Source organism: Otolemur garnettii, unplaced genomic scaffold (genome assembly GCF_000181295.1).
Source record: "Otolemur garnettii isolate 467f Iridium unplaced genomic scaffold, OtoGar3 scaffold00070, whole genome shotgun sequence".
In the NCBI taxonomy this organism is placed as follows: domain Eukaryota; kingdom Metazoa; phylum Chordata; class Mammalia; order Primates; family Galagidae; genus Otolemur; species Otolemur garnettii.
Window position 1 is genome coordinate 6,578,462 of NW_003852465.1, and position 22,222 is coordinate 6,600,683.

At 35.4% G+C, this 22,222-nt stretch overlaps 1 protein-coding gene across 1 annotated transcript in view; it reads left to right on the forward strand.

The window, feature by feature from the left end:
* Positions 1-22,222, forward strand: part of ARID2 (AT-rich interaction domain 2) — a 185,849-nt gene that overhangs the window by 118,180 nt on the left and 45,447 nt on the right. The window contains exons 5-13 of the mRNA XM_012807514.2: positions 1,622-1,688; positions 1,782-2,032; positions 2,346-2,442; positions 2,533-2,742; positions 3,683-3,850; positions 10,458-10,539; positions 12,409-12,543; positions 13,162-13,358; positions 13,499-16,347. Of these exons, the coding sequence (XP_012662968.1) occupies positions 1,622-1,688; positions 1,782-2,032; positions 2,346-2,442; positions 2,533-2,742; positions 3,683-3,850; positions 10,458-10,539; positions 12,409-12,543; positions 13,162-13,358; positions 13,499-16,347 (4,056 nt within the window). The remainder of the gene's footprint in view (positions 1-1,621; positions 1,689-1,781; positions 2,033-2,345; positions 2,443-2,532; positions 2,743-3,682; positions 3,851-10,457; positions 10,540-12,408; positions 12,544-13,161; positions 13,359-13,498; positions 16,348-22,222) is intronic.

Consider the following 22,222-nt stretch of genomic DNA (forward strand, 5'->3'; position numbering starts at 1 on the left):
CTTGATATTCTTAATGGCTGTAAAGTGATTGGAAAGTATCTGTGATTCATATTGGTAACAAAGGTCACAGGTACTGCTAATATTACCCTGGTTCATTGCTTAACTTTCAGAGATGAAGAAAATGCTAAAGAAATGCTTGATTTCAGTTCCAGTTTAATGAAGATAAAGATACTGTTTTTTTCTACCATGCAAGTCCTAATTTCTTTCATAGACTTTTTAGGGGTTTGTAGTTCCTAGGTTACGAAACACTGGTCATTCAACAAAAAAAGAGCAAACCCATTTATCACTGGGCAAGACCTATAAACGGAATCTTCTTCAAAGAAGACAGATGGATGGCTAACAAGCACATGAAAAACATGCTCATCGTTCCTAATTATCAGAGAAATGCAAGTCAATACCACCTTGAAATATCACCTAGCCCCAGTGGGCTATTCTCTTCTACAAAGGCCCAAAACTGCAGATGCCAGTGAGAGGGTGGAGAAAAGGAAACATCTTTAAACTGTTGGTGGGATTGCAAACTAATGCAGCCTGTTTGAAGGGAAGTATGGAGAATCCTCAAAAAACTAAAAGTAGACCTTCCATTTGATCCTGCAATCCCATTATGAGGTATCTAACTAGAAGAAAAAGTAATTTTACCATAAAGACATATGCACAAAAATGTTTATTGCAGCTCGGTTCACAATGGCCAAGATGTGGAATCAACCGAAGTGCCCACTTACACATGAATGGATAAATAAACTGTGGTATATATATACCATGGAGTACTATTCAGCCATAAAAAGATGATGACTTTACATCTTTTGTATTAGCCTGGATGGAGTTAGAGGACATTCTGCTTAGTAAAGTATCACAAGAATGGAAAAGCAAGAATTCAACTACTCAATATTCATATATTAGTATATGAAATCAGTAAATGAATAACTACACATCTACACAAGAGAAAAACACAAACTCAAGTAGGGGAGCATATGGGAGGAGGAAGGAGAATTGGTATGCTGTCACCTAATAGGCATAATATAAGGGTATATGGCACAATTCCTAAGTGAGGGGCATAGCTGCGATGTGGACTTTACCCTATAAATACAAACAAAGTTACCTAATTGTATTCATATTGATCTGAAATTTTTTAAAAACCCACTGGCAGGTGCCCGTAGCTCAGTGAGTAGGGGGCTGGCCATATAATACGCCCCGGTGGCAGGTTCAAGCCTAGGCTGGGCCTGCTGAACAGCACTGACAATTACAACAAAATAAATAGCCAGGTGTTGTGGTGGGCACCTATAGTCCCAGTTACTTGGTAGGCTGAGGAACGAGAATCACTTAAGCCCAAGAGGTTGCTGTGAGCTGTGATGCTATGGCACTCTACCTAAGGTGACATAGTGAGACTCTGTCTCAAAAAACAAAACAAACAAACAAAACCACTAGTCATAAAATGATACCTTATTATATAAAATATTTTAAACTATAGAAATCAAGCATTTATGCCAGAGAATTAAATCCATAGAATATAATATCCACGTAAACTAAAACAATTAAAAATGTTACAATTTTATGTTATTTGTGACTATTTTTAAAGTAATTGTTTCAGATCATGAGAGTTAAATATAGTAATTTCTCATTACAGTTTTGGAAAGATATTGTTGATGATAATGAAGTTCGTGACCTCATTTCTGACAGAAACAAGTCTCATGGTAAGTCAATGAAAGCAAAATTATTAAACAATTTTTAAGTGTGAATAATAAGCAAAATAACAATTTAAGTAAAATGTGTATTTTCTGTTGCAGAAGGTACATCAGGAGAATGGATTTGGGAATCTTTATTTCATCCACCTCGAAAGCTGGGCATTAATGACATTGAAGGACAGCGGGTACTTCAGATTGCAGTGATTTTGCGAAATCTTTCCTTTGAGGAGGGCAATGTTAAGCTCTTGGCAGCTAATCGTACCTGTCTTCGTTTCCTATTACTTTCTGCACATAGTCATTTTATTTCTTTAAGGCAATTAGGCCTTGACACATTAGGAAATATTGCAGCTGAGGTAAGCATGTGACAGTAATTTAAAATAGTTCTGTAGTTAGCACATTAATTTTAAAAGTTTAGGATGTGGCATTTTATAGTTGCCATATTTACAGAATATTAAATGCATAGATACATTTTATGCTAAAAGTGGTAATATAGAAGTATCACAAAAAAAAATATTTGAAATGATGCTTCAGATTCATTGGTGGCTAGTGTTGGAATAATTACATTTTTTAAAGAATGCAACCTTGTCCTGTTCGTTTTTATTAAAGTTGAAATACACAGCTCTGAAAGAAGCATACCTCAGTGGGAGTGTTCTTTTTTCCTTACAGCTTTTATTGGACCCAGTTGACTTCAAAACTACTCATCTGATGTTTCATACTGTTACAAAATGCCTAATGTCAAGGGATAGATTTTTAAAGATGAGAGGTGAGCAGTCACTTAAGTTTTTATTGTCTCAAGGGAACAGATTTTCATTTGTTACAAAGCAACATATGTGCATATGTGTGTGTGTTTCAGGCATGGAAATTTTGGGAAATCTTTGCAAAGCAGAAGATAATGGTGTTTTAATTTGTGAATATGTGGATCAGGATTCATACAGAGAGATCATTTGTCATCTCACTTTACCTGATGTGCTGCTCGTGATCTCAACACTTGAGGTGCTATATATGCTCACTGAAATGGGAGATGTCGCTTGCACAAAAATTGCAAAAGTAGAAAAGAGCATAGGTAAGACTGGACAAAAAAAAATTTGAATTACTTTCTTTAAGGAAAAATACCTAATACGGTGCTATACAAAAACCTTAATTGATATTGGGGTTTTATGTTTTATTTTGAGGTACTTATTTACATTATTCTTTCTATCTGTTTTGGATAAGGAAGAAACACATATCATATAGAGACCAGGAATATGTGGCAATCAGCAGTCAATCCCTGATTCTTCTTTTTATTCCTATTGTTAATATATCAGATTTGAAATTGACAAAACTTCTATGTCTGACTTCTCTGGGAGCAGGTCTTTCTGTTTCATATGGTCTGCCACTACTATTAAAAGCTAAGTAAAGGGCAGCGCTTATGGCTTAAAGGAGTAGGGCACTAGCCCCATATGCCAGAGGTGGCTGGTTCAAACCCAGCCCTGGCCAAAAAACTGCAAAAAAAAAAAAAAGCTAAGTGAAACAGGCTTCCTTCCTTTCCTAGAAGTGCTAATATTGGCACTATCCTTAAAAGTTAATGAACTCATCCTACTCATTCTTAAGAGTTGTCAGTTTTAAACACTTGTTAAAGCATTTTACTTAGTAATTAAAATGACGTCCTTCTTGGAAATAAATTTTAATATTAGAGTTAATAAAGATTTAGCTTGAAAATTGCTATTACTGAGAAATTAAGATAACACTTTCTTATTAGTGGTTCCTAAATGTAGATCTGTGTCAGAATCACTTTGGAAGCTTATAAGAACATAGATATCTAGCCTCCACTACAGAGCTACTAAATCAGTCTTCAGAGATTGAGCCTAAAAATCTTTATTAAAAATCCCAGATAATTCTGATGTACAATAATTTCATGGGTTGGCATTTAAGAAGCAGTTTTCTGTACAACATATGTTCATCAGTAAATGCATTGTTTAATAATGTTATTGACTAATAACTATTGGTTTTTAAATTTATTTTAGACATGTTAGTGTGTCTGGTTTCTATGGATATTCAGATGTTTGGCCCTGATGCACTAGCCGCAGTAAAACTTGTCGAGCATCCAAGTTCCAGTCATCAAGTTTTATCTGAAATTAGGCCACAAGCTGTAGAGCAAGTCCAAACCCAGACCCATGTAGCATCTGCCCCAGGTTAGTGTCTTTACATGTTCTTTTCCAGTATGTTTATGAGACTTAATACTAAGGATAAATTTCAATATGCAGTATAAGTAACTGATATTTTAGAGTAGGCCAAAGAAGAATTTGCATGTTACCCTAATTTCTTAGATATTATACATTCCAGGCGTAGCAGGATCCAGATGAACCAGAGAAAGAATAGTGTAGGGGGTATATCCAGTTGAGAAGGATTTAGGGGAAAGTGGGGGATTCAGTATTCCCAATTGTGAGATCAATAAGAAGTGCTCCAATAGGCTTATTTTTTGTGATTTAAGTGATGGGAAATTGTGACATACCAGGAACAGGTTAATCACATATTACCATATAATTTTCTCAGGTGAGCAGTAGGATGCTTAAGTACCCTTATCGCTTCTCAATCTCTCTGACCCAATACCTAGAATCTGAGCCTATTATAAGCAGACACACCTGCATGTGTATAAACACATCCAAGCATATACACTTGCACGTGTGCACCCTTCCTAGAGTCCTTTGGTTCAATTCTGTTTTAACTCCACTGTAATTGCAAATGCAGACATGTCTAATGACCAGCCTTCTCTTTAGTCCTTCTCCTGACTCATTATGAGTCATTACTTTTCTGTTTTAACACTTCCAGCCTTTTTGTAGAGTGCTTTCTCTACCTTTGTCCTAACAATCTATCTTTCACTTTACTTGCCCTTCTACTTCTTACCCTCTCACCTGCTGTCCCCAAGACACTTCTTTTCCTTGTATTTTTTTAATAGAAACTGCTTTTTTCCTCAGTTAATCTCACCTCTCATATTGCAGTTAATATGGAGGCTGTATAGAATGAATTTCTTTAACTTCTTACTCTTTTACTTACAGACTTATTAGCATCTGAACTTACTCTCCTTTAGCTTCTGCTTGTCTCAAAGAGTTGCTAACTTCTGAATTTGTGCTCTGAATATCAGTCCTTCCCATCTCCTCATTCCTATATCTTTTTTTGTTGTTGTTGTTCCCATATCTTACTCTTTTCTTTTTTTACATGCTTTTTCCTTTCAGCTAGAAATACATTCAGTTCTTTCTCATCTACCTTACTATCTGCAAACCAAAAATCTCATTATTCTTAATCTTTAGCTAATATATCCATCTGTTCACAAGTCCTGTCGAATCTTCCTAAATACCCTAGCCTTGTCAATTGCCGGTGCTTATGAGTTGGTTCAGATTCTCATCATATTTCTCCAGCTATTTCTTCTCACATTCATCCGTGGTGTATTAAAATTATATACTCTATTTATGCAAAGTGTGTAATATGTATCACATATTTCATTGATTTCTATTAATGTCCTTCTAAAGTATGTGGGTAGAATGATAGCCTATGTTACTTTAATTTACTTGAATCCACCTAACAGAAGTGGACCAATTATAGAAGGCAAAAAATGGGTAATTCTGACTGCCAGTCTACTCAGAGTTTTCATTCACAAGTAATAAAAGTTAAACAGCCAGGTCATACCCATACTTGACCAGAGTACTAGTCTGTTTGATAAGAGTAGGAATGGTTTCTCAGCCTTCACAAATAAATCAAATAGTTTATGTTGCTGGTTGACCAGGTAGTGAGGATATGTTTTTCTTCAGAGAAGACACTGAAGATTAAGTTAATTGAAAGCCATAAAGAAGCAGATGATTAGACAAATGATCGGTATATACACTGAACATAATGAGCCATTTGGGAATATGCAATGGTGATTATGATGAAGGCTATTTTTGCTGTATGGTTGACCATTGACCTTAATAGGTCTATTGACAAGTCAATTAATGAACCTACATTCTCTGATCTAAGATTTGGTCCTCATTTGGCAAATGGACAAATTTAAACATTGAGAGCTTATTCATTTATTTAGTAATTCATTGATAGGGATAGGAATAGAAATAGGAATAGGTCCCTAGGGACCTAAAAGATTTAACTTTGAGCTGGAAAGTACTTTATTACTTATGCTGTCCCTAAATGACAACTTTAAATTATTTGATTAGTTATGCTTTTATAGTATGGTCTCCCCTCTGCCTCCTATAGTTTGATATTGCACTCTATGGAATGGTCACCTTCAAACTTTCTCTCATTTACCTCATTCCTATGAAAATTTTTGTAATCTTCCATCCATGCTTAGGTTTATAGCTAAATTTCTTCAACATAATTTAATTGCAAAGAACGTATTTTTTGATATATATTAAACTGAATTTTAAAAATAAAATAGTTGCAATGCCTTTTGTACTTGGTAGAATCTCTGTATCATCCATTTAGAAAATACACAGCCTCTTTAACATCAGAAATTTTATATTTCTTTTTTACCTTGAGCTCATATTTGAGTATCCTCACAGAATTTGATACTAATATGTATTTTATGTTTGAAATTCTGTTGTTCATTCCCCTGTTAATACATTTTAGCTATAAAATAAATATTATGTTTTGAAATTTCTTAGTTATTCTATAAAGCCATGTTTAAAAATTTATCATTACATGTTTTAATAAAAAAACAGTACACTAAACAATAGTAAATACAAGCTTTTATAAGTAATTATTAAACAAAAAGAAAAATTATTACAAGTGCATCTCTTAATAAGATGAATGGGACTTTCCCCTCCAATCCTGTAGAAACTGTCTCTCCATGAATATTACATATTGCTAGCATGAAACAGGAATCAGCATTAGTTCTGTTTTCTTTATATAGAGATAAATTGAAAACTCTAGTTCATATCAATGAATAGGTGAGGACGGAAGTTATAGTTCTTTGAATTTCTAAAGAATTATCTAAAAAGTATTAAATTTATTTTTAATGATCATCTGACAACTTGTGTTCTCCTTTTTTGTTGTTGAAATAAAAAAAGTAACCAAGTACCTGACTTAAGAGTATTTGTAGCCATAGGCATTAGATACAGATATTCTTTTTTAAGCTTCTAGAAAATTTATAAAAAAGATATTAAGGTATGACTATAAATTATATTTCCTATTCTTTTACTTAGAGGTTACTTGTGAAACCTAATATGTAGTATTCAAGAAGTTTTAGCTCAGGGGTTCTCAGGTTTTATGATACATCAGAATTGTCTGATGGACTTAACTAAAACTCAGATTTCTGGGATCCATAACCTGAATTACTGAATCAGGTAGAACCTGAGAATTTTCATTCCTAACAATTTCCTGTGAGATGCTGAAGCACCAGTTCCAAGGATTATACTTTGAGGATTACTGGGTTAGGAAAATTGAAATATTGCTAAAGACCAGTACAGTGTGTTAGATGTCTGTAAAGTATTTTTTATTATGTGCTTCAAATATATTTTTGTGAAAACCATGGCACTACAGATTTACCTCATTCAATTTATGAAAGATGCTACATAACCTGATGAAAGTAGTTTTTCTTACCAAGTCTTTTGCTTAATCAGATTCACTTTCTGTTACTTTCTTGAAAGTAATTCTATGACACTTTCTTTACCTTCAGAATTGTAAGAGTTAAAGTTGCTGTGACTTTGTAATCTGAATGAAATAAGAGACTGTCACCTTAGATAATTCTGTGCTTTGCCTACCTAAGATTCTGCCTCAGAAATAATGTATTCTTAGACAGTAGTTGAGAGATAGGGGAGGCAAGGACATTAAGCATAATTGTCATCACTCTATATTATCTGAATTCAGAACATACCAAAGGGTCTGAATACCTCTAATTTTGATGCCCAACTTTGTACATAAGTGTAATGTATAAAACTCTAGGATTGACAGGAAACTCTACCATACTGCCTTGGTTAAGAACCTTTGTGGACGCCAATTCTCTAATTCTCCCCTTGGTTTTCCAGAGATTTTTACATATAAACTACTCTAACCCTCATAACAATGTATGACATCAGTGTAGAGTTACTTTTCCTCGTTTATAGACAGAAATGTTGAATAATTTACTGGTGGCCACAGCTAGTGAGTGATGGAACTTTCTGACTCTAGAGTTGTGCATTTAACCATAATGTATAATCTTACAGTGCTGTAAAAGATAGGTGAGAGTTAAGCCTTTTTATTTCAAAATGGGAGAACAATTAGCAAAGAGAAGGCAAAACAGTTTTAGAAAGAATGCATATGAAAGACAATTACTTGGGAATGAATTCCTTTCAAAGTACAAGTGCCTTTATATCATTTGGAATGTCTTCAGAAATCTTGAGGGCAATTCTACTCAGTAGCTACTTTTTATAGTAATTATACACTTCCATTTGAAATTCTTAATTGTGACTTGGTTATTTGTCTTTATGCATTGTTTATAAAATTGCTCATAATTTCTAATGTTCCATGAAATTGATTGTTAATTGATACAGGCGATTTCATTCAGAGGGTATTCTCTTTTTTCATAACAAATGATGAAGGAAAGGAAAGATTTCTACATAAATTCAGCCCCTAGAGTAGTAATTTCTATACTGGTATCAAGTTAGAAGAAGAAAAAATAAGCTGGGTTTGCTTATCAACAGGAAAATGATTTGGGCTCTAATTATTACATTTGCTTAAGAAGCAGCATATTGGTGGTGCCTAGAGTTCAGTGGGTAGGATGCTGGCCATATACACCCAGGCTGGTGGGTTCAAATCTGGCCCTGGCCAGCTAAAGCAAGAACGTCAACTGCAACAGAAAAATAGCCGGGCATTGTGGCGGGCGCCAGTAGTCCCAGCTACTTAGGAGGCTGAGGCAAGAGAATCACTTAAGCCCAAGAGTTTGAGGTTGCTGTGAGCTGTGATGTCATAACACTCTACCCAGGGTGACAGCTTGAGACTCTGTCTCAAAAAAAAAAAAAAAGAAGCAGCATATCACATTATGGCCTCTGATATATGTCAAACCTAGATTGAAATCCAGCACTTCTAAAAAGAAGGCTTTCCAACTTTACCCAGCTCTGCTATCTCCAGCATGTATTCCTGCATGGTCCTTAATCTCTGAGCTTTAGTTTTCTATCTGGAAAATAGAGATAATTAAACTTAGACTTATAGTGAAGATTGAAATAGATAATATAAAAGGCTTAATACAGAGTAAATGTTTATTAAGTGGCTCTTAGTTATCCCCAAAAAAGCCTAGGGCCCTCAGAAGAGGTCATGAGTATTTATGATAATTCACAGATTTGGTTGTGCTATAGAGTTCCTCTTATCCCAGTAATTTAGGAACGCTTTTGGTCTGTTTGAGAGTACTGAGTTTTGCTAAAATGCCATCTGACAAAAAGTGGGTATGTTATATATGTTTAAAATACAAAATAATGCTGATTCAACAGTAAAACAGGATAATGACATTTAATTTTTATTTACACATATACAAGATTCATGTTTATAATTTTATTACATGACTTATTTTTTTCATGTTTTTATCGTTTGTATAGTGGAGAAGAAAAGATAACATATTCATTTTCTACAGATAGCTTGTTAGAAAATAATAGATGATTTATTTCATTTATTTATTGGCCTTGACATTGTTTTAGAATGTATCATAAGTAAAATCTTAGAAATTGTTTTAAGGGCAGTGACTGTGGCTCAAAGGAGTAGGGCGCTGGCCCCATATACCGGAGGTGGCAGGTTCAAACCCAGCCCTGGCCAAAAACTGCAAAAAAAAAAAAAAAAAAAGTATCATTTTAAGATTAATAGCGAGTACATTTTTACACAACCATGTTGCTTATTTTCAGGACAAAAAATATACTTCAAAATTATTTTCTTTTTTTAAGACAGAGTCTCACCATGTCACCCTGGGTAAAGTGCCTTGGTGTCTCAGCTCACAGCAACCTCAAACTCTTGGGCTTAAGTAATTATCTGGCCTTGCCTCCCAAGTAGCTGGGACTATAGGTGCCTGTCACAGCACCCAGCTATTTTTTTTGTTGCAGTTGTTTAGCTGGCCCAAGCGGGTTTGAACCTGCCACCCTCAGTGTATGTGGCTGGAGCCATAACCACTGTGCTGTGGGCACCAAGCAATACTTCAAAATTATTATTACAACAGATCATCTATCCTTTTTTGTCCTCTCCTGAAAATTAATCTACGAAAAATCTATTGTAAATGTAGGACTTTAAATTCATTCCACTTTTGTCCATCATATTCCAAAACTTTTATATATGCCACTAGTACAGTTAATATTAATCTTTTTAAATTCAGAAGTGAAGTTGTAATTTCTGATGTATTCTGCTTCTGTCACTAAAATGAAAGATGCTTATTTACTTTTATGTTGAAGTGAATCCTGGGCTGGTTATTTTAATCTCTTTGAGCTTTATAAGCTTTTCTTACCTACGTCTACTTCACAGAAGAATTAAATAAGATAATATATGTAAAGTATATAGTTCAGTGTCTGGCCCATGGGAATAATAGTTTATATTAGCTAAATTATCCATATTGTTATTATTTGAATGATTGTGAGGTTAAACAAAATAGTTTACATGAACCCTTGAAGACAGTGGCTGGTATAATATGTGCTCCATTATATATTAGCTTCCTTCTCAAATTTGTGTATTTTCATATGTCCATACACCTTTTTAAAAAATACTCATTGTGAATATTAATTGGTTCAGTATCCATGAACTAAATATAGCATATAGTGACTAAGTTTTAAAAAAATGATGTAGCTAATGTATTTTTTTCTTTAGCTTCCAGAGCAGTTGTAGCACAGCATGTTGCTCCACCTCCAGGAATAGTGGAAATAGATAGTGAGAAGTTTGCTTGTCAGTGGTAAGTGGTTTATTTCTATTAAGGCTTTATCCTTGGGAAGAATAAAGCAAAAGGAAAAAAGAAATGTATTCACCAGTCATCTAGAATGTCTTAATCCACATTTTTTTTTAATTAGAGTAGACTATCACTTATACAAAAAAAAAAAAGACCATGTAAAGTCACTTCACCTGTGTTTTGGAATAATTTGAAAGCAGAATATTCTCCAGAATTTTCAGAATTAAAGTAGCATGACTAGAATTTCATTAAATTGCACCATTTAATTTCTGTTCATAGTAAAATTTATGTTAAAAGTTACTTTGTAGAAAGTGTTGTCAGATTAAAATTAATGTTTTGTTAAAACTGAATTGGACTAACTTTAAGAAAATAAAACCAGATGTTGTTGTTAAATGTCCCTTCATTTCAATCCAAAGCAAACCTTCTTATTCATTGATAGTTAATTTTGTGTATGTGAGTAGTAAGGGGAAATTAATTAAATGATAGAATAACCAGTATGTCTGCCTTGAAATAAGCAACTGGACAATAATCTTTTCTTGAGAAGATTGAGTAGTCATATCTCAGCCACTTTTGAAAAAACCAAATGCTAGATTTCATTTGCTATAAATAGTTGCCTGTACCTTATTTATAAAGTTTAACTTAAATTATTTAGGAGAGTAACAGATTATAGTATAAGATCACTTTCTGGTAGATCTCACTTTAAAAATTTCTCTCTTTGATCCCTTTTCTCCCATTCTCTAACATTATTTGTCTTCCATTTCATGCTTCTGTCACTCTGTGTTTCGTGTTTTTGGTGCTTTCATATCTTTTCCTACAACAGTTTCTCCAGACTTTTCCAGTTTGCTTAAGTCAGGTTTATGATTTTAAATCTCTCTCATTATTTGCTTTTCCCTCACCTTCTGTACTTTTACACATTGGTCCCTTATACTTTAGGAGTTTCTTACAATAATATTTGGAAATGTTTGTCTTCTACCTTGCAACCAAATTGAAAATTATTATATCGAGTCTTTTTGAAATCTCAGTACAGAGAGGATTATGAAAATTGGAAAGAAGATATACAACAGTATAAAATCTGTGTGTGTCAAGTATACAGTTGATCTTATAAATTCCAGTTACACATTTCTGCCAATTCTTGGGAGAAGGGGAAGAGAATTCATTCTACAATGATTTTATCATAATTATTTGATTCTGTTTATAAGAAACAACTACTAAGTTGGCCCATTATGTATAGTGAATTCTGAATAGAGTCATGTAAGGATAACTGAGTCTCCAATCCGAGACTTATATGTGGAAGTCACTTTAAGCAAAAGACAAACTAAAGTTTGAATTAGTTAATAATGAATTAGCATTAGTATTGAAATGGAAGAAGGGGAATGTGTAGCATGAATTGGGGGGGAGTAGTTGAAGAGCTTGGGTAAGTTTTTTCTAAAGGAATTTGAAACAATAGCCAAGAAAAATTCAACCCTAGTTCAGTGTTTTTCCCATTTTTCTCAGTTTCAATGCAAATATCTCATAATTGGGAACTTCTTTTATACTATGATTATTATAAGACAGCAACCCAAGTAGATAGTCACTGAATAAAACTATTTCTTACGGAACATTTGTTGCCAACAGACCATCTCTGCTCTCACTGGGATGTAAACAGTTTCATATTTATTGTTAATTATATTTTTAATACTATAATTATAATTCGGTAATCTCTTTATGTAATCCAAAACAGCATGTATTTTTGCTGCTATCATATGAGGTAGTGAAATTAGATTAATAGGTATAATTATTAGTTTATCACACATTGTTTTCAAATGGCTTTAGTATACTTAAATATAGACTTTCCTATAGTATGTTATATAATGCTTAATTTTTCTCCTCTTTTAGGCTAAATGCCCATTTCGAAGTAAATCCAGATTGTTCTGTTTCTCGAGCAGAAATGTATTCTGAATACCTCTCAACTTGCAGTAAATTAGCTCGTGGTGGAATCCTAACATCAACTGGATTTTATAAATGTCTTAGGTAGGATGCATAGTTCTTCGAATAAAATTCATTTATCACTTACAACACCTTTTTTCCTTAGAGAAAAATACTAAATTATCTATCTATTTTTAAATATCTCTATAACTAGAAATTTCATATGGGTAGGTTGTAGTACAATAGAAGTTTAAATAAAAGACCATTTTGTAAATCACATATTGGTGTTTTGAAACATTACGAGTTTTATCAAAGGAAGAAATTAATTTTACCTTTTTTTTATTTACTTTTACATATTAAAGATAAAACGTTAGCTCTTTTAAATCTTGATTAATAGTCTAAAATTAATACTCTTCAACTATCAAGGCTTTTGCATATTTTGTAAGGTTCATAAAATAGGTTTGAATACATAGGTGGAATTGTTTAAAACCCAATAACACTGTTTAATAATGATTTTTAAAATTGGAATATTAATTTTCTATATTTCTTTCTTTGCATTCTACCCTTGCAGAATACAGCTTGGTGAATTTCATGAATCATACTGGTTTATACATAAGCAGCAGTAAAGACACTGCCTTTGATCATGTATACATTGTTTAAGTGAAGTGTTTTTTGCTAGAGTGATCCTTATAAAAACATACTGAATATATGTGTACATTACAGAACGGTCTTTCCAAATCATACAGTGAAGAGAGTGGAGGATTCCAGTAACAATGGTCAAGCACATATTCATGTGGTAGGAGTCAAACGGAGGGCGATACCACTTCCCATTCAGATGTACTATCAGCAGCAACCAGTTTCTACTCCTGTTGTTCGTGTTGATTCTGTTCCTGATGTATCTCCAACTCCTTCACCTGCAGGTACTAATTCTTGTTATGTTTGAAATGTTAGTAATACAACTGAATGAAAAATGTATACTATATATATTTTAAATGTATAACTTTCCCTTGTTTTTCCAGTCATTTCATTTGGAATTTTGACCTTTTCCCCATATTTTTAGGAATCCCTCATGGATCACAAACTGTAGGAAACCATTTTCAGAGGACTTCTGTTACCAACCAATCTTCAAATTTGACTGCAACACAAATGTCTTTTCCAGTACAAGGTGTTCATACTGTGGCACAGACTGTTTCAAGAATTCCACCAAATCCTTCGGTTCATACCCACCAGCAGCAAAATGCTCCAGTGACTGTCATTCAAAATAAAGCTCCAATTTCTTGTGAAGTTGTTAAGGCTACTGTAATCCAGAATTCTATGCCTCAGACAGCAGTTCCTGTTAGTATTGCTGTTGGAGGAGGACCTCCACAGAGTTCTGTGGTTCAGAATCACAGTACAGGGCCCCAGCCTGTTACAGTTGTGAATTCTCAGACATTGCTTCACCATCCATCTGTAATTCCACAACAATCTTCATTACACACAGTGGTTCCAGGACAAATACCTTCAGGCACTCCTGTTACAGTAATTCAGCAAGCTGTTCCACAGAGTCATATATTTGGCAGAGTACAGAACATACCACCATGTACTTCTACAGTATCACAGGGCCAACCGCTGATCACAACATCACCCCAACCTGTGCAAACTTCATCTCAACAGACATCAGCTGGAAGTCAGCCACAAGACACTGTTATCATAGCACCCCCACAATATGTAACAACTTCTGCATCGAATATTGTTTCAGCAACTTCAGTACAGAATTTTCAGGTAGCTGCAGGACAGATGGTTACCATTGCTGGTGTCCCAAGTCCACAACCCTCAAGGGTAGGGTTTCAGAATATTGCACCAAAACCTCTCCCTTCTCAGCAAGTTTCATCAACAGTGGTACAGCAGCCTATTCAACAACCACAGCAGCCAACCCAACAAAGTGTAGTGATTGTAAGCCAGCCAGCTCAACAAGGTCAAACTTATGCACCAGCCATTCACCAAATTGTTCTTGCTAATCCAGCAGCTCTTCCTGCTGGTCAAACAGTTCAGCTAACTGGACAACCAAACATAACTCCATCTTCTTCACCCTCGCCTGTTCCAACTAATCAAGTCCCTACTGCCATGTCATCATCTTCCACCCCTCAATCACAGGGACCACCTCCTACTGTCAGTCAAATGCTCTCTGTGAAAAGGCAGCAACAGCAGCAGCATTCACCAGCACCCCCACCACAACAAGTACAAGTTCAGCAGTCACAACAAGTACAGATGCAAGTTCAACCTCAGCAAACAAATGCAGGAGTTGGTCAGTCTGCTTCTGGTGAGTCAAGTCTGATTAAACAGCTGCTGCTCCCAAAGCGTGGTCCTTCAACACCAGGTGGTAAGCTTATTCTCCCAGCTCCACAGATTCCTCCCCCTAATAATGCAAGAGCTCCTAGTCCTCAGGTGGTCTATCAGGTGGCCAATAACCAAGCAGCAGGTTTTGGAGTACAAGGGCAAACTCCAGCTCAGCCCCTCTTGGTTGGGCAACAAAATGTTCAGTTGGTCCAAAGTGCAATGCCACCCACAGGGGGAGTACAAACCATGCCCATCTCGAATTTACAAATATTGCCAGGCCCATTGATCTCAAATAGCCCAGCAACCATTTTCCAAGGGACTTCTGGTAACCAGGTAACTATAACAGTTGTGCCAAATACAAGTTTTGCAACTGCAACTGTGAGTCAGGGAAATACAGCTCAGCTCCTTGCTCCAGCAGGAATTACCATGAGCGGAACGCAGACAGGAGTTGGACTTCAGGTGCAAGCGCTTCCAGCCACTCAAGTTTCTCCAGCTGGACAATCATGTACTACTGCTACTCCCCCATTCAAAGGTGATAAAATAATTTGCCAAAAGGAGGAGGAAGCAAAGGAAGCAACAGGTTTACATGTTCATGAACGTAAAATTGAAGTCATGGAGAACCCCTCCTGCCGACGAGGCACCACAAACACCAGCAATGGGGATACAAAGGAAAATGAAATGCAGGTGGGAAATCTGTTAAATGGGAGAAAGTACAGTGACTCAAGTCTACCTCCTTCAAACTCAGGGAAAATTCAAAGTGAGGCTAATCAGTGCTCACTAATTAGTAATGGGCCATCATTAGAATTAGGTGAGAATGGAGCATCTGGAAAACAGAACTCAGAACAAATGGATTTGCAGGATATCAAAAGTGATTTGAAAAAACCCCTAGTTAATGGAATCTGTGATTTTGATAAAGGAGATGGTTCCCATTTGAGCAAAAACATTCCAAATCACAAAACTTCCAATCATGTAGGAAATGGTGAGATATCTCCAATGGAACCACAAGGGACTTTAGATGTCACTCAGCAAGATACTGCCAAAGGTGATCAATTAGAAAGAATTTCTAATGGACCTGTATTAACTTTGGGTGGTTCATCATCTGTGAGCAGTATACAGGAGGTTTCAAATATGGCAACACAGCAATTTAGTGGTACTGATTTGCCCAATGGACCTCTAGCTTCAAGTTTGAATTCAGATGTGCCTCAGCAACGCCCAAGTGTAGTTGTCTCACCACATTCTACAACCTCTGTTATACAGGGGCATCAAATCATAGCAGTTCCCCACTCAGGATCAAGAGTGTCCCATTCTCCAGCCCTATCATCTGATGTTCGGTCTACAAATGGCACAGCAGAATGCAAGACTGTAAAGAGGCCAGCAGAGGATAATGATAGGGAAATAGTCACAGGAATTCCAAATAAAGTTGGAGTTAGAATTGTTACAATCAGTGACCCTAACAATGCTGGTTGCAGTGCAACAATGGTTGCTGTGCCAGCAGGAGCAGATCCAAGCACTGTAGCTAAAGTAGCAATAGAAAGTGCTGTGCAGCAAAAGCAGCAGCATCCACCAACGTACATACAGAATGTGGTCCCACAGGTAAGTCATTCTATCACATTTCTCTTACAACAAAATTCTGATCTGTAAATAGGATTTTAGAGGGAAACACATGTTTTTCCACGTCTCACCTTAAAGTACCATATCACCTCACTTGTACCAACCTGTCCTTGTTTTTTTTCTGGTAATATTTCTTGTAATATTTTATAGTATTAAAGTTTTTAATTTAGCATGATTTAAAGAATCTTTCAGTTTTGTTATAGACCAAGGTTAATAATTTTGTAGCCCCCCCAAAGTAGAGAAGCATTTACTAATCTTATAGCTTTTGGAGCTGTAAGATTTTATAAATGTATTTTAAGTCATCTTTTTGAATTTACTGTGGGACGTGGGGTTCCTAAGAGTGCTCTAGATGGGAATTTCTGTATTTGATTTTGACGAGTGTGCTTGAACAATACTTTTGTGGTAAAAATGAATCCCAGAACCATTTTATCAAGTGTGCTCTTGTTAAATTTACGTATTGAGTTTCCTTTACTTTTAAAAAGATACTTTTATTATTTCAGTTTGTTTTAGGCATTCTGTTACTCTTCTGTGTTTCTTAGTGTTTTGCTCTCTGGTCATGTTTCTGCTATTCCCCTTTTAAGGCTTCCTCTCCCCTGTCTGCATGCCTTAGTAAATAAGAGTATTTCTAGGGTCGGCACTACTAAATGGAGAGACTTGATTGGCTTACAGAAATTTTTCTTTTTTTTCCTGGCCGGTGCCGGGTTTGAACTCACCACCTCCGGCATATGGGGCCGGCACCCTACTCCTTTGAGTCACAGGCACCGCCCAGCTTATAGAAATTTTAAGGACAATGTTACTGTTACTGCTGAAGTCAGAGTTCTACCACCTGTTTCTTTGCTCACTTCTCTTTCACTCTGTTTTTTCCAGTTCCTGCATAGCCAGAACCTTTCGTGACTGTCTCAATTCTCCTAGCATGCTTCTGACTTGGGTTTCTTCCTGTGCTTATTGGTGATGATAGCAGATCTGTGGCAGCTGTTGGTATTAGTACCAAATTTAGTTGTGTAGAGTACAGCAATGTGGAAGATAAAAGAAAAAGAATGAAGTGTCCCTTGCTTCAGAACAATTTTTTTTTAACTAATGTGTATCTTTCTTCATATAAATGGATAAAGTTGGACAATGATTCTCTGGGGCATAGTAGCATTCTGATTTCTGTGTTTTTATCACCTAGTTCTATTTCGAAGTAACTAAGTTGTGTATTCTTCAGTGGATAATACATACATGACTAATACTAAGTTATTGGTGGAAAATAACCATTTTTATTCAAACAGGCTTCCACAAATTAAGTTTTTCTTTTAAACACAGTTTTAAAAAAATAGTGCAATATCTAGTACATAGTAGAAACTTAGTAAATTGGCTCTTTATAGTTAATAATTTTCTAGTTCATCTTGTTTATATGCCTAGTTTTGTCCTCTTTGAGTCCCTATAATAATAAATAGTTATAGACCAAGCCAAATTATAGAAAAACTCCATTGCTATGGAATTGCTTTACCAACTCTCATTTTTTGTGTCCCTAATCTTCCATTGTGACTATAGTCAATCATGATATCACTAACAAAGAAGGAGCGATAATACTAAGATGAGGAAATGTGCTAGGAACTTTGTATGAAATCAATTTCTTATTTAATTTTTACAGCCCTATTAGGTAAAAGTTATCACCAATTTAGAAATGAGGACTCAAGATGCTAAATAACTCATCCAAGGTTACCAACTACTATGTTTCCCTGAAAATAAGACACTGTCTTATATTTATTTTTTCTCAAGAAAGACACTAGGGCTTATTTTCAGGGGATGTCTTATTTTTTTTAAGTATAGTACAACAATCTACATTTATTCAGATACAGTTAAGTCATCTTCTGGAACCTGACAAGGGGAGCCGACTTTGTTGGTGGGGCTGGCACTAGTGATGCGTGAACTCCTTTTCCCTAGCCGTTCACATGTGCGCAATAGGATGCCTGCAACCTCAGTTACCACATGCGCACCTGCACAAGCATGTGCAAATGGCTCGGAGAAAGGAGCTGTGGCAGATAAAAGGTATTCCAGTCTTCCTTACTGCTCTGCGAAGTGCATGGCATGGCTATGCAGCGTATCTCCATAGTCACACCCATCACTAGGTCTTATGGGGGGGTAGGGCTTATATTTAACAAATGCATAGAAATCTTGCTAGGGCTTATTTTTGGGGTAGGTCTTATTTTCGGGGAAACATGCTAATATGAAGTGGTACCAGGGTCAAAGACTGGATGTCTCTGAAACCAAAACTCATTCTCTTAACCCATTAGCCTTCTCTCCACTCCCATTATTCTGAAAGTTCTGTAAAGTTCTAAAAAGCCTCTTTGAAAAAAACCTAACGATTAATGCAGTGGTCCCTAGCCTTTTTGACACCAAGGACCAGTTTCATGGAAGATCGTTTTTCCATGGGTTGGGGTGGGGATAGGTGGAGCTCACGTAGTGATGCAAGTAATGTGGAGCCGCTGGCTGCTGTAAGTACAGATGAAGCCTGCTGGTCACTCCTGGCTCTTAACAGTCTGCAGCCTGGGATTTGGATACTGTAGTACTACAGGGTATTAATACTATTAAATCACAATGTTAGGACATTAGTGCTAAAACTCTTTACTTAGCACACTGGACATAAATGCAGGTAATTCAAGCCATGAAATGAATATATTTTGTTCCTAATCTGAGAAATCTGTATTAAACTTTTATCTAGTCTGCCAAAGAATGTAGTTTATTTAAAATAGAGTAAAATATTATACTCTTTATTTCCAAAATTAATATGTGGTTGTTATATAGAAATCAAAACCTTTGCAAGGAAAAAAATGCCCTATGTATGATGTCTATGAGAATGAAATTTAAAACAGAGAGCTCTTAAGTATTATACTTAGCATGGTGCCAGCTACTTATTTGGGTACTTAATAGTGGTGCAGGTATATTTAATGTATAATATGAAGTATTTATAAGGGATAGATGTTTTAAACTGAGTTAAAAAAAAAATCACCTGTTCAAGATGGCATCCCAGGTTTCTTTTGAAAGTATAGGCTGTTGAGCCTTTAATAGCCTACTCATTAAGAGAAATTGATTTTTATCGTTGCCCAGATTCTTTAAATTTCTTTATATATACTCTGTAAAATTGCATTTTAAACTTTCTTTTAACACCACTTTTTTTTTTTTTTTTTTTTTTTTTGCAGTTTTTAGCTGAGGCTAGATTTGAACCCTCCACCTCTGGTATATGCGGCCAGCGCCCTGCTCCTTTGAGCCACAGGAGCTGCCCTAATACCACTTTTTAAAAGTGGTAACTTAAGGGGGTAGATTAAATAGAAGATTTAAAAGGTGATTTTTTTTTTTAAGCAAAACCTTATTATTTCCATCATTTCAAGGTGTTTAGGGATGTTAAGGAGGTACTTGGACCCCAAGAAGGGACTTTCAGACTTTCAGAATACTCAGGGCTAGAAAAACTGCAGGGAAGTGTCCCTGATGAGAAAGGCCAACAGGTAATCCTAATACCATTATTATTCATTGTTTCTTCTCAATTTTGTTCCTTTTGCCTCCATTAATCAGCTGTAATAATTTTGTTACAGAGGCTAGGCGCCCGTGGCTCAATGGTTAGGGCACTGGTCACATGCTCTGGGGCTGGTGGGTTCGAACCTTTCCCGGGCCTGCTCAACAAACGAACAAACAAAAATAATAGCTGAGTGTTGTGGCAGGCACATGTAGTCCCAGCTACTAGTTAGGCTGAGGCAAGAGAATCTCTTGAGCCCAAGAATTTGTGAGCTATGACAGCACAGCACTCTACAGAGGGTTACAGAGTGAGACTCTGTCTCAATTAAAATAATAACAATTTTGTTATAGAAAAAAATGTAACACGTAAGGGAATAATGTATGTGTATGAAAGTAAATGATATAACCATAGATTCTGTGTCTAACTAGTATTTAGCTGGGCAGTAAAATATACTTGAGGCAGATTTTTTTTATTTGTAGCTGCTTATTTTATAATAAATTTGTTATACTTCAGAGTTCAAATGCAGCCTACAGGATACTTTTCCCAGAAGCCATACCCTCTTCTATTGTTCATGAAAACTAAAATGAAAGGAACGTAACTGTCCTTACCTAAAAATAACTAAGTTTGTTAAATATACCTGTATCTGCTAAACCAATGATCTGATAACATGCCAAACTCATGTATATAAAAATAGTTTTCTTAAGAATATACCTATTTAAGGCATCTATACCTTTCTTCACTTACTCATCCTGATTGAGGATGTGAATCATTCTGGTGCTTTGTAGCAATGAATATTGGTGTCTTCTTCATTCATTCCTTTTGTTGATAAAGAGCAAAGTTACTTAATCTATTAGGAAACAGATCTGTAGCCCCAAAGGGAAAGCATTTAATAATAGCCATAAAAGATCATTTAAAAAATTCTTTTCTATAAACATTTTTATTGATTTATTCTTTTCTGAAATCATGAGTTGATCCTGTTTTGGGTAATAGCAATTATTTAAGAAAGCTGCTATGTAATTTCTGTCAAGCTTAATTAAAACTTTTCTGCTGAGAGATTTTTCTTCAAAGAGTTTCTGAACTATTTTTGTTGTTTGTTTGTTTTATCAGATTAATATGAAGTTGGAAATGATTAGATTACATTGTTTGCCATTTGTCATGCAAAGCTTCTGTTGTAGTTGTGCCCCTCATCCAGTAGAAGATCGTTTTAAAAAGTAAAACCCACAAGAATATCATTTTGATGTTTTTCTAAGAGTACATTGCTCAGATTCACACATTATAAAAACCAAGAAATGTGTTATCACTAAATGTAACTTTTTGGTTTGTATTTTAATGCTTTCTTATAAAACAAGCTTGGTTATGTATTGATGATCTATATTTATACTCATAAATTAAGAGAAAAAAACCTTAATAGTTTATTTAAGAAAATGAAGGAATGTTACAGATGAAACAGTCTTAGGTACTATCTTGTCTGAAACTCCCATTTTTTTAAGAGTTAAGTGACTTGCATGCACTCACAAAAATCTTCTCTTTTCCAGTTTTGATTTTTTAATTCTTTTCTCTAAAGATCTAAACATTTAGACTAAATGTAATCTCCTTTACATCACGTTTTGAGTGACTATAATTCTTAGTCTTTTAAAGGCTTTGAAGGTATGTTTCCTTACCTCTTGATTAGAATACACTATCTCATTTCCTTCACTTTAACTTTAGATGTCATGGTGTCTGGAACCAGTAGCATCATTCTCTTCTGGTTCCATTCTATAAGTGGCTTTCAAAATGCATAGCTGAAATCGAACAGTTTCTCATTACTGCTAAGAATTTATTTTGAGGGGAATAGATTATGAGTTTGTAGTTTTATAACACAGATTGCAGTGTTTAAATTTTAGCCTTATTCAGAGGTTTTTAAAGTTTAATACTAATCAAGGTATTATTAGTGTTAGCTAGAATTTGTGTTGATCTAGTCCCTCAGTATCTGTGCTGGACTGGTTTCAGAATCTCAGTGGATGCCAAAATATGTGCATGCTCAGGTGCCTAATATAACGTGGCCTAGCAGTTGCATATAAACCACGTACATCCCACCATACTCCAGATCATCTGTAGATTACTTAACTACGCCTAGTGCAGTGCCTCTATAGAACTTCATTCACAGGGATTCAGTGTAGTTCTCGGTGTGTGGCAAGATGATGACACATTTTGGTGATTTTGTGTTTGAAGTAATTGAATTCTTTAGACAATTTTTGAATTGCTCCTTGAATTTCTAATTCCAACTTTACCTCCATTCTATTAATCTTATTTGCAATCCAAACTCTGAATTTGATTTCTGACATCTCAGCCATTTGTCTACGAATGGGATCTTCAGTTGTGTCC